General features: G+C 46.1%; 1 protein-coding gene across 4 annotated transcripts in view; it reads left to right on the plus strand.

Moving 5' to 3' along the window:
• The first annotated feature begins 3,537 nt into the window (after positions 1-3,537).
• Positions 3,538-12,526, plus strand: part of MTMR1 (myotubularin related protein 1) — a 71,396-nt gene continuing 62,407 nt past the window's right edge. For 3 of the 4 annotated variants that reach the window (XM_034949814.3, XM_034949813.3, XM_034949815.3), the window contains exons 1-2: positions 3,539-3,865; positions 9,374-9,479. In XM_034949814.3, the coding sequence (XP_034805705.1) occupies positions 3,723-3,865; positions 9,374-9,479 (249 nt within the window). In that variant the 5' untranslated portion in view covers positions 3,539-3,722. Of the gene's footprint in view, positions 3,866-9,373; positions 9,480-12,526 lie in introns of all 4 variants that reach the window. The other variant, XM_034949811.3, reaches the window with a different exon arrangement.

The following is a 12,526-nucleotide window of genomic DNA, read 5'->3' on the forward strand; positions in this document are numbered from 1 at the left end:
TGTAGAGACTGGGGTTCAGGATGCAGATCCAAGATATTGCTGTGGCTGCTGATTTTGCTGTGAATAATAAACTGTCTTTGTTTCGGATCCAGAGGCTTTATATTTTCTCTCAGAGTGTTAGAGTGTGGTGATCAACTAAATTTTCAGCTTGCTAGTAGGGTAAAATCTTAGATTATAACAGCTTCTGACCTACTACTGTGGAGTACCCTCCTTGGAGTGTGGCTGTGATTTGTGCATGGATTCCTACAGCTGAATGGGGAAGGGAGCTGAGCAGGTAGGGGATTACTTCTCTGGATCATTCATCAAGAGCAATGCTTGGGTGCTCTATTGCTGCACAAAAAATCACCCCAAAACCTAGTGGCTTAAAACCATAATTCATTAGTTTTCAAAAATCTGTGAGTCAATTGTATGATTCATCAGCTTCATGTGGTGTTGGCTAGGCCACCAGAATGACTGAAAGGCTTGAAATGGCCTCACTCACATAGCTGGCAGTTAGTGCTGGCTTCTGGCCATGCTGCCTGGGGAACTCAGCTAGGGCTATTGGCTGAGAGCTTTGGTTCTCTTCCATATGGGCCTCTCCCTGTGGCTGCTCGGGCTTCCTCAGAGTATGGCAGCTGACTTCCAAGAAGGAGTATGCACAGAAACCAAACTGGAAGTTGCAAATCCCTTAAGGGTTAGCCTTGGAAATTATACAGCATCACCTCTGCTACATTCTATTGGTCAAAGGGGTTACAGGGCCAGTCCACATTCAAGGAGAAGGTAAACAGAATCCACCTCTTGATGTATGAGTGGTAAGGTCACCTTGCAAAAGAGTGTGTGGGATGGGGGATATTATTGCAGCAGTCTTTGGAAGCACAATCTATCAAATGGACGTAGATGGGGGACTATACAATAGTATTTCTCCAAGTGCAGCGAGCCCCGCATCAGAATCATGGGAGCATTTGCTGAAAATGCAGACTGGGGCTGATTCTTGCACACTAACATTTGAGATCTGGTGAGCTGCAGAACAAAGCCCAAACTTCTTGGCCTACCACCAGTCCAGATCCTCACTTATCTTGTCTGACTTTATGCTCCAGTAACACTCGATTTCTTGGCATTCTCTTGCACATAATAAGCTATTTAACCTACAGATAGAGTTTGGATGTTTGTGCCGTCCAAATCTCATGTTGAAATGTGAGCCCTAATGTTGGAGTTGGGGCTGAGTAAGAGGTGTCTGGGTTGCAAACTGGATTGTGAACATCCTGAAGGTGGACCCCTCAGGAAAGGCTTTGTGCCCTCCCCGTGGTAATGAGTGAATCCTCGTTCTATGAGTTCATGCAAGAGCTGGTCGTTTGAAAGAGTCTGGTGCCTCCCTCACCTTTCACTTGCTCCTTCTCTCACCATTTGACATGCCTGTTTCCTCTTCGCCTTCCCCCATGATTGTAAGCTTGCTGAGGCCCTTACCAGAAGCAGATGCCAGCACAATGCTTCTTGTACGGTCTTCAGAACTGTGAGCCAAAATAAACTTCTTTTCTTTATAAATTACCAGGTCTCTGGTATTCCTTTACAGCAAAGCAAAACAGATTAATATACCTACTAATCCACAGCTTTGCCCATAACTGTGCCTTCTGCCTGGAATAACTTGACTCCTTTGCCTCATCAAGGATTTACTCATCTTTAAAGATTCAGTTTTATGTCACCTTTTTGGGGAAGTTTTCCTGACCTCCTCTTCTCCTATGGATTGGGGTAGGTGTTCCACATCCTGTGCAATTGTCCCCATTATAGCACTTGCCAACTTGTAATGTCATTGTTAATTTGTCTGTCCCCTTCACTGGATTGTGAACATCTTAGGCAGGGATATGTCAGATTCATCTCTGTCCTCTAAATCCTAAGTGTACTTAACTGAATTGGAAGTATGACAGTGTCACAGTGAATTCCTCTTTGGCCTAATGTTTCTTAAAGAATATGGTACTTAAAATATGCTTAAAGTTGCACTGTTTTCTTTCTGACAATTCTCAGCACAGCTAAGATGCTTGCAGCTACTTGTAACAAAATACCCAACTAAAAGTGGGTGTCTTAGTGTGCTTAGGCTGCCAAAACAAAATACCATAGACTGGGTGGCTTAAACAACAGAAATTTATTTTCTCACAACTCTGGAGGCTGGAAAGTCCAAGATTAAGTGTCCAGCAGGGACTTAGTAAGGGCTCTGTTCCTGGCTTGCAGATGGCCACCTTCTTGCTGTGTACTCACACGGCCTTTTCTCAGTGTGTGCATGTGAGTGCATGAGATCAAGCTCTCTGGTGACCCTTCTTAAAAAGCACCAGTTCCATCAGACTAGAGCTTGGCCCTCATGACCTAATTGCCTCTCAAAGACCCCATCTCCAAATACCATCACACAGGGAATTAGGGCTTCAACATATGGACTTCAGGGGGATGAAAACATTCAGTCCATAACAGTGGGTTAACCATTTGATTTAATAATTTTAGAAAGCCAGCAACCTGCAGTCGGTGATTCTCCAGTGTGAGATAGGAGCTATTATTGTCTGGGTATCTTCCTTTCCTTCCTCCTAGCCCTCCTCACTCTGTCATCTTCTTACCCCAGGCTCACCTCCTCTTGTGCATAAGATGGCTGTCGGGGCTTCAGGCATCATATCCTCAAAGTTCAGTTTGAAGTTATTAAGCTGGTGGGGCAGGATGGGTCTGGGATGGGCATGAGTAACTCCCTGTCTGCAGATCTGCCTTTTAACAGTGAGCAAATTGTTCCCTTTATATCTTCTTTTCCAGACCTGGGTCGCAGGCCTCCTGTCTACACCCAGAGCAATCACAGGCAAAGAGGCTTAATCATGAGCCACACACCCACTCCCAACTTAATCAGGGGTGAGGTGAGAGGGGATGAGCTGTTGGATATTCGAACCCAAACAAAATGAGCAAGGAAATAAATCTAGCCCAGAAAGCAAATGTCCTAAATGCCTCACCAAGATATTGGCTTGATTTTCATAGCAGTGATTTTTTAATCAACAGAAGTTAAATGTTACTCTTAACATAAACCATGGGCGGAAGCTCCGAGGGCGGCATCAGAACACTTGGTTGCCCTACAGATGGCAAGGGGGTGGGTTTGTGGCGGGGCGGGGGGGTGCGTATGGAGGGGGAGAGTGGAGGGAAGAATGGGGTGGGGAGGAATTGCTAAAATGCACGGAATTGCTCCTGCTTCAAGATGTCAAGACCGAGGGAGCTTGAGCTGTCCTATACCTTTTCCGGGAAGGACAACTGAGGGGGGAAATCATTTTTGATACTTGAATGTCTTCAAACTTCTTTTTACACCCCACGTCTCTGCAGTCAACCCGGTGTGACTATAGAGTGAAGCACGCTACGCATAATCCGTTTGGGGATTCCGAACCCCAGTGGCTCTGTACGCACCCAGGTCGCTGGAGCAGGAGGTCCCAGATCCCCGCTCTAAGGCTCCGTGGGCGAGCGCCCAGGTGGGGCTGGGCGAGGTGGGGGTTCCCGGCGCCGGCCCCGCGCGCCGCCCTCCCCGCCCCCGCTCCCGCCCCCCGACCCCCGCGCGCGCGGCCTTGTGGGTAACGCGGGGCCGCCAGGTGACAGCTAATGGCGGCGGCCGCCTGAGGCAGGCAGGCGGGCGGGCGGGCGGTAGAGCGGGCGGCAGGAGGCAAGCAGCGAAACCTTCCCGGCCGCCGCTCCCGTCCCGACGGCGGCTTCCCCAAGGCGGCAGGACTCGGCGCGCCATGGACAGGCCGGCGGCGGCGGCGGCGGGCTGCGAGGGCGGCGGGGGCCCGAACCCGGGGCCGGCGGGCGGCAGGAGGCCTCCTCGGGCCGCGGGGGGCGCCACCGCCGGCTCCCGGCAGCCCAGCGTGGAGACCCTGGACAGGTAAGCGGGGCCCGGGCTGCCCCGGCCTCCCGGCCCCGACTCCCGAGGGCCCCGCGCGAGGCCCGCCCGCCCCCTCCCCGCGCGCTGCGCAGGGCCTGGCGGTGGCGGGGTGGGCGGCCCCTCTTCATCCCCTCTGGCCCCTCCTCCCCCCCACCCCCGGAAACCTCAGCGCCCCATCCGGGGGCTGCTGCCCTCGGACCTGCTGCGGGCTGCGCACCTGGCTCACTTCCGCCCCGAGAGCCCCAGCTCCTGGAACCCCGGGAGGGGCTTCGCAGCTGTCAAACCACTTCCCGCGCCGCCACCTGCTGCCCTTGGCGATCGCTTGGCTGTCCCTGCCCAGGCCACCAATCCTGTTGGGAGGGAGATCCCACCCGGGCTCTCCTCTTTTAGCATCACCTTGCCTCGTGTGGTTTTAAGACCCCAATTCTGCTGTGGCTGCTTAGGGTCTTTGATGGGGGGTTGGGAGTGAGGACGGGGAGATGGGACCCCGCGGGCGTGGGAGCTGGTGCAGATCGAGGCAAAAATCTGAGATGGAAAACGTCCAAACTGCTCAGGAGGCAAGAAAACAGAACCATTTACTTTCAGTTCTTCACACTTTGAGGGAACCAGTTTATTGTTTTCATGAACACACAAGCAAGCCTACTGCTTCTGAGGCAGCTGCAGAACTAAGAGAAATCAGTTAGAAACATAAAGTGACCGTGTCGAACTGGGAGGGGCCACCGCCTCCTCCGACGACAAGAGATGGCCTATCGTGTAACCCGGAACATCCAGTTTTCCCACAACTTGGCCATTTCCCTGACACCAGAGTGCACTCAGGCAGCATGCACTGTTGGAATGTAGCTCAGTCAGTTTTACATGCCCATTCCTGCCTGTCTTGGTCATCCCATTGTGCCAAACTTTTGGGAGTTTCCAAAAGCACAGAAACAAGAAACATTCCCTTCACTTTTGTTTCTACCTCAGTGTAATTACAATATATTTTAATAAATTAATCACCCAAGTGGTTAGTGTCACTGAAAACCAGTCACAGCTAAGACAGCACTTGAAATGGTGAGGACTTCACTCATCTGCAAAGTTTCAACCACACACGAGGTCTGGGCGATTCAGAGAATAGCACAACACGGCTTTTGCTGCCTTACCATTTTGCTAGGCTTACCATCTAGTGGAGAATACAAACCAACCAACAGTGGAAATCGAATGTGATAAATGAGATAGGTGGTAGAGGCGAACACAGAAGTACTCAGGATGGGCATGCATCAGAATCATTTAAGAAGCCAAAGGAGACCAGAATGTGTCACCCCCAAATATGCCTCATCTTCTGGTTTCCTTCAGAGATTTTGATGATCAGGGAAAGCCTGAGAAAGCTGACATTTGAGTAATGCCCCCAAAGAGGCGAGGGATCCAGCCATACAGATACCTGGGGGTGATAGTATTCTAGTCAGAGGCCTGTGCAAAGCCCCTGAGGTGAATGTGAGCCAAGTGTTCCTAGATCAGCGAGGAGACTAGGTGTCACTAGCAGGGAGGGAGCTAGGGAGAGACAAGTAAGGGATGACGTTAGAGAAGTCACAGAGCCAGATGGTGGAGAGCCTCAGAGGCCATGGGGAGCCACTGGGGACTTTGTGCAGAGGAGTGACATCATCTGTTGTAGATTTCAGTAGGCTCTCCATGGTGCTATGTGGACAATAGAGTGAAAGGGGAAGGAGTTGAAGCAGAGACTGTCAGTAGGAGGCTATTGTAGTAAGCCAAGTGAGATGGTGGCTCAGGCCAGAGTGGAGCGGAGGAGGGGAGAAGTGGTCAGATTCTAGATGTAATTCGAAGACCTGCAGGGTAGAGCCAATGGGGTTTGCTGAAGATTGGTTGGTTGGTATGAGAGAAGAATCTGGGAGAATTCCAAAATTTTAGCTTGTGGGAAAATTGTGTTGCTGAGATGGAGAAGTCTTTCTAAGGTGGAGCAGGGTTAGAAAATAGCAGGCTCTTCGCTCTGGACATATCAATTTTGAGATGCCAATTATATGTCCCAGAATAGATGTCAAAGATATAGTTGGTCTATCTGAGCCTGGAGTTCAGGGTTGTCTGGGCTGGAGATTCAAACTGGGGAGTCATGGGCTTATAGATGAGGCTTAAATTCATGAGGCAGGTGGAATTCACAGAAGAATGATGGAGGTCTGGAAAAGGGAATTGGGCTAGGAATAGGGCTGGGTGGATTTTCAAGATGCTTACCAGGTAAGAGTGACCCGACATGGTGAGCATTCAGATGTGAGGGGAGAGTGCTGGGTGGACTCCAAGGCAAACCTCAGCTTTCTAGCGTGTGGGGGCCGGATAACTGGCTGTGCTGCGCCCTGAGTTAGGAAACACAGGAGCGGAGTAGGTTGCGGGGCTGAGCGGCTGATGCTGGTTTAGACAGGTTGAATTGGCAGCGTCTCTGGGCCAGACTAGTGGACAGGTCTTGTAGGAACATCAGCATTGAGATCAGGAGAGTCCAGGTTGGAGAAACAGAGCTGGGAGCCTCCAGCCTGTAAGTAGTTATTGACACCAGGAGTATAGAGGGCAATTGCACAGACTACAGAGAAGGGATGGGGGAGGAATCATGGCCTCCTTTCTCAGTTCTGTCAGCTCAACAAGCTCAGATTCACACTTATCTTTGAAGAGTGACCTCTAGAATGGAACCTGGCTCTATGGGTGGGACTTGGCCATGTCCCTGGGACTATGGGGCCTTCACTTCTCTTCTGAATACTGTAATTAATAATGAGGAAGCTGTGGTCCTGTAAGAGGATGTGTCTTGCCAAAGATCATGGAGTTAGCTGGTGACAGAAGCAGGACTCATGTCCAGGCCTCCTGTCTGCTAACCCACTGTGCTTCACTGTGTGTAACTACATTGGCCAGGATGCTTCTGGTTGCAGGTGACAGAAACCACAGTTCAATCTAGCTTAAGGCAAATGAGATGCCCTGGCTCACAGAACTGCTCCAGACAGGAGGAGAGATGGCCACAGGCACAGTTGAGGTCAGGATTGCAAACAGTGTTGTCGGGACTCCCCATCTCTCTCTCCCTCTCTCGTTTTTTTCCCCTCACTTTTTAATCGCTGTGAGTTCCTTAAGATGGTAGGGGTGGGGTGGGGTGGGGAGTGGCCTCCAGCAGCTCTGGATACAGATCCATGTATTTCAGGATCCAAGGGGAAAAGTCTGGGATTGGCTGGTCCTAGGTAACTCACCTACAAGTGGGAGCAGGTGGAGGAAGGGGTCAACCTTCTTCTCCGCTTTCCCCCACAGAAGCCTGTGTTGTGGGGAAGGGCAGTTCCCAAAGTAAAGAGGAAGGTCTTTATCAGAAGAAGGGGGAAGGCATGCTGGGCAGGCAGGTGGTAATAGCAGGTCACACTCATGCTCAGCAGTTGGGTTTCTGCAGTTTCTTCCTGTATTTGCAACTGGTGGGTGCTGACAGAAAAAGGCATTATGACAAGAAAAGTATGATATACGCGGGAATGAAAGTGACTTAACCTTTAAAAAGGAAACAAATTTCTCCCTTTTCCCTCCTTCTCCCCCTCAGGTCGAAATTGTGGTATATAGATTCCTGGCATGTGATAGGAATTTCTGCTCATTCAGTATTTTCAACCATACAGATAACCTCTGGTCTGTTTTGATCAGAGACTGCAATTTGGATCACTAGCACAGAACTTCAGTTTTCTTTCTTTTACTAAATTTGGGTCATTTTCCATATTGCCTGGGGATTCCAGGTGTTTCTGTCCTTCAGATATGTGAGTGTGGGTTTAATTAGTGATATGATTTTTTTTTTAAAGGCCTGAAACATTCTTTACAGTGAAAGCTACCTGCAAGGTAAACTTTTGTCAGTGTTTTTAGCCCTCTAGCTTGATTTCTTAGTGTTCTGCCAAATTGTGAGAGGAACCCGGCCTCTGGGGGCAATTGTTAAATCTCTTACTGCGCTAGTTGGCTTATGTGGTCTTTTAGGTCAGGTGAGTACAGCCTGACCACTTGCCAGTCGTGTGACCTTGGGCAAAACTGGACCTTAATTTTTTCATCTGTAAAATGGGTCACTGTGAGGCTGGGCAAGGCTACGTGTGTGAAAATGCTTTGATGCCTCAGAGCTCTGTGGGAGTGAAAGATGACATTTTCTTTGCATTGCTGTGTTTTCATGTAAAGCGGTTGGCTCGCATCTGTGCTGCTGGCTTCAGTGCAGTGAGTCAGTCGCTATTGCTTGTTCCATGTCCTGTTGAGGACAGCCACTTTCTCACAGGACATGTCACCTCTGTGCCTCGATTTTCTCTCCTCAAAGACAAGTCGGCTAGTCCCTGTTCTGCCTTCTCATCACACCATGGTTGTGAGGCTCTGATATAATAAAAACCATTTGTGCTTGTAATCCCAGCACTTTGGGAGGCCAAGGCGGGTGGATCACCTGAGGTCAGGAGTTCAAGACCAGCCTGGCCAACATGGTGAAAACCTGTCTCTACTAAAAATACAAAAATTAGCCAGGCATGGTGGCACACGCCTAAATAATCCTAGCTACTAGGGAGGCTGAGGCAGGAGAATTGCTTGAACCCAGAAGGGCAAAGTTTGCAGTGAGCCGAGATCGCGCCACTGCACTCCAGCCTGGGTGACAGAGCAAGACTCTGTCTCAAAAAAAAAATAAATAAAAAATAAAAACCATTTGTAAGTTGTCAAAGCACTTATAGAAGTATAAGGTATTGTTAGTACTACACAGAGAACATCATTTTTCTAGGCTGTAATTTATAAATCTCATGTTCAGCTTTACTTTTCTGAGTCACTTTGCTTCACTCAAAAGTACACTATTTTCTAGATTTAAAACTACCAACATGAAATTGATTGAATGTTTGAAAAGCCTATGCTGTAAGATAAATATTTCACATATTTCTCCAGGCTGGGTGTGGTGGCTCATGCCTGTAATCCTAGCACTTTGGGAGGCTAAGGCGGGTGGATCACTTGAGCCCAGGAATTCGAGACTAGCCTGGGAAACATGGCAAAACCCTGTCTACACGCGCGCACACACACACACACACACACACACACAAAAGCCGGGCCTGGTGGCATGTGCCTGTAGTCCCAGCTACATAGGAGGCTGAGGTGGGAGGATCACTTGAACCTGGGAGGTTGCAGTGAGCTGAGATTGCGCCACTGCACTCCAGCCTGGGTGACAGAGTGAGACCCCATCTCACAAAAAAAAAAAAAAAAGAAGTATTGCTTCCATATAATTTTAATAGAGTAAAATTCCATTAAATGGTAGAGAATAGTAAGCTTAACTAACACCTAGAATCTTCAACTTTTTTTGAGAAAATTGGGTGATTCATTTAAAATTAACCTGGAATCTAATCTTATTTCCTAGTTGTCAGTCGCTATTTCAGTTCTTACATTAAATGTGAAGGTAACCAAAGAGTCTAGTTAGTTCATCTAAAAAAAGAAGTGTTATCATATTCCTATTCAGTGCTAATTTTTTCACTGAGATCCTATGATATAACGTTTTGTAATCCATGCTATTTTTTTTAGTCCCACAGGATCACATGTTGAATGGTGTAAACAGCTTATAGCTGCTACAATTTCTAGTCAGATTTCAGGTTCAGTGACATCAGAAAATGTGTCCAGAGATTACAAGGTAAGCAACATTGAGTGTTTAATTCATTTTCAGTATGCTAAGTAGCCAAGAAGCTTTGCAGTTTTAATTCAAGTGAGCTGTTGGCCTTTTGATGCAACATGGCCATTTGCTCGAGAATAAGGATGAAAGGTTCTCTGTAGTTAGATCTGAAATGTAGAAGAGAAATTTTACCAGTATCCAGTACATGTAGTCATAGTTTTGTAATTGAAAGGAGAAGCTGTCTTTAGATGACGATGATTCTTTTAAAAATCAAGTTCCATTTTATAATAATAAATGCATATAGCTTCTTTGTTAGTATTGTGAGTTTCAGAAAATATCTTGATGTACAATACTTCCCTAACTTCACAATTTTTTTATTTATGTATTATCTGTGAGTATTCAGCATTAACATGTGATACTAGAATGTATAAAAACCCTTCCAGAATCTCAAAAGAGTATTGTATGGGCAGCCTCATTTTTCAGTCCTTACTGAAGTGAAAATCTCTTTTTGTTCCTTTTAAAAGTTAGATTCCCTGCTTATTCTAAATTTAAGTGATAAGCTCCTTGTCAGCAGAGACTAGGGCAGTTTTACTCACCACTGGCTTCCCAGGCACAATCCTGGAGCATAACAGTTGCTCAATAAATATTGAATCAATTAACAAATCAAAAAAATCGCTTGTTCCAACTTTGTTAAGGCTAAAGACTAACTTTGTTTTAATGTCAATAAACTATTAATAGGTATATTAAATGAAATCACATTTATATTTCAGTACCGATGTTTGCCTAAGTTAAGGTTTCTGTTTATTAGTAGTCATTTTTCCTGCTAGTAAGAGATGATTGATTTTTCACAAGTGTGTGTAAAATGCATTTGGTATCCCAGACTACCATTAGTTAATAGTCTCTCAATATCATGGTCCTTGCCAGACATCAAATCTTACAAATATCAAGAATTACAGTAAAGATCCTAATTAATTCTTAATAGGTACTCCTTGTTTAGGAGCTTTATCTTCAGTTCCTCTTTAGAGCTCATAGGGTAATAACAAGTGCAGAAACAGGCTCAGGAGGCCAATTAATTGAGATTTGGCTATGGTGCTGTCTCTTGCCTCATCCAAACTGGCAGATGCTGTTGATTATGCCTACCAAAGGAAGGCATAGCTGTGGATTAGCAGAAATTGGATAATCTGCCCAGCTAGAAGAGTGACAATGTATTTCTTAATCATTTTTCCTGCTATGTGGTGTTCATGTTTGCCCATAAAAGAGCAGCTGGGGCTCCTGGACCTTAAAACCTGGTCGGGCAAACACACTGTCTCCAGGTGGGAGAAGCATTTGCTGCATCACTGATGCATGAATGGCTGGTCACTGAGCAGCTGCGGATCGCATCAGTTCCAGTTGCCCTATTGCCTGCACCTTAGCTGAGAAACTGCCCGCTGAGTAGAGAGACTTAAGAACCCATTTTAGCAGAGAATAGCTCTCACACTTCGGGGTGATTTTCTTTATGGACAATTATGAGTTAACTGTAATGTTTTCATTAAGGTTGAATAGTTGTTAGTGTTGTGTGTGTCCTATAAAAGATTGAATGTCGACTGTGTGCATAGCTTTCTAACATTGCATGAATAGATCAGACTGAATCTGTACTTTAACATGAAGCAACTAAGTTTTTTCAATCTTAGTCTATTTACAAATTTTGTGTAGCTGAATTAGCTCATGTTGGAATGGTTGAACAGATGGTATTCAGAAAAAATAAGGCTTTCTTTCTTTTGGAAATTAAATTTTAAGTTCCTACATCAGATCATAGCTAAAGTCTTTGATGAATTATTGTAAGGGGGCATGTTTTATAATTGTCTTTGTTATATTTGCCCTGCAGCCAAATCTGAAAAGTTGGTGTTAAATTTATAACTCAGGGGTTGTTACACTTTCTTCAAGGAGAGTTTTTTTTTTACATAATAAATACATAAAATATTTCTAAACCACAAGGATAATTGTACATGTTCCCTATAAAGTAGTTCTTAAAATCAGGGTAACCAAAATGGGCCTTTGGGACCCCTCTGGCATGGGAGCTATTGCATGGGGTTGACCCTGAAGAGCCAGATAAAGTTCCTTGAGGATTTAAGTTGCAGTCATCAGCTGATATTTGAAATTATCTGTTGTGTAAATGTCTTATTTGAAATACACACTTAATTTGGGGGCTAATTTATTATAGATTAAACTCAACATCAGTAATTAAATGGGAGCAGATGTTTATGTGGAGCAGAATGCTTGGCATCTTATTTGAAATGCTGATTGTCTTCTGAGTTGTAACAGGCTGTCGAGAATGGTTCTGTGTCATCATCATCATCATCATCATCATCAACCCTCTAACACATACAGGCTCTGGGGTTTCGTAATGCTTTTTGACATGTCATCCATTTAAGCCTTAAAACAACCTAGTGAATCTGAGTGTGGTGGTCTGTAGTCTCAGCTACTTGGAAGGCTAAGATGGGAGGATCACTTGAGTCCAGGAGTTCAAGGCTGCAGTGTGCTGTGGTCACACTTGTGAAAAGCCAATGCACTCTAGCCTAGACAACATAGAGAGATCTTGCTTCTTTAAAAAAGTCCATTGAGGTAGCTATTATTACAATCATCATTTAATGGATGAGGAAACTGAGGCCTAGAGAGATGAAATGACTTGCTTAGGGTCATACAGTTAGACTTGGGATTTGAACTCAAGTCATCCTATTGAAAAGCTAGAGTGATTTTAAGATTTTGTCCCACCCGCATTCCCATCCACTGCTTTTCAATCTTTTTTTTTCTTCTTCTTCTTTCTTTTTTTTTTTTTTTTTTATAGAGATGGGGTCTTACTACGTTTCCCAGGCTGGTCTTGAACTCCTGGGCTCAAGCGATCCTCCCATCTTGGCCTCCCAAAATGCTGGGATTAGAGGTGTGAGCCACCATACCCAGCCTCATCCACTGTTTTTCAAAATGTGACCCTTGGGTCTTCCCAAGACAGCATTCTCTGGAGCACCTGTAAAAATGCAGCTTCCCGGGCTCCATCCCAGATTTACTGAATCAGAGTGTCTGAGGGAGGGAAA

This window comes from Pan paniscus, chromosome X (genome assembly GCF_029289425.2).
Source record: "Pan paniscus chromosome X, NHGRI_mPanPan1-v2.0_pri, whole genome shotgun sequence".
In the NCBI taxonomy this organism is placed as follows: Eukaryota; Metazoa; Chordata; class Mammalia; order Primates; family Hominidae; genus Pan; species Pan paniscus.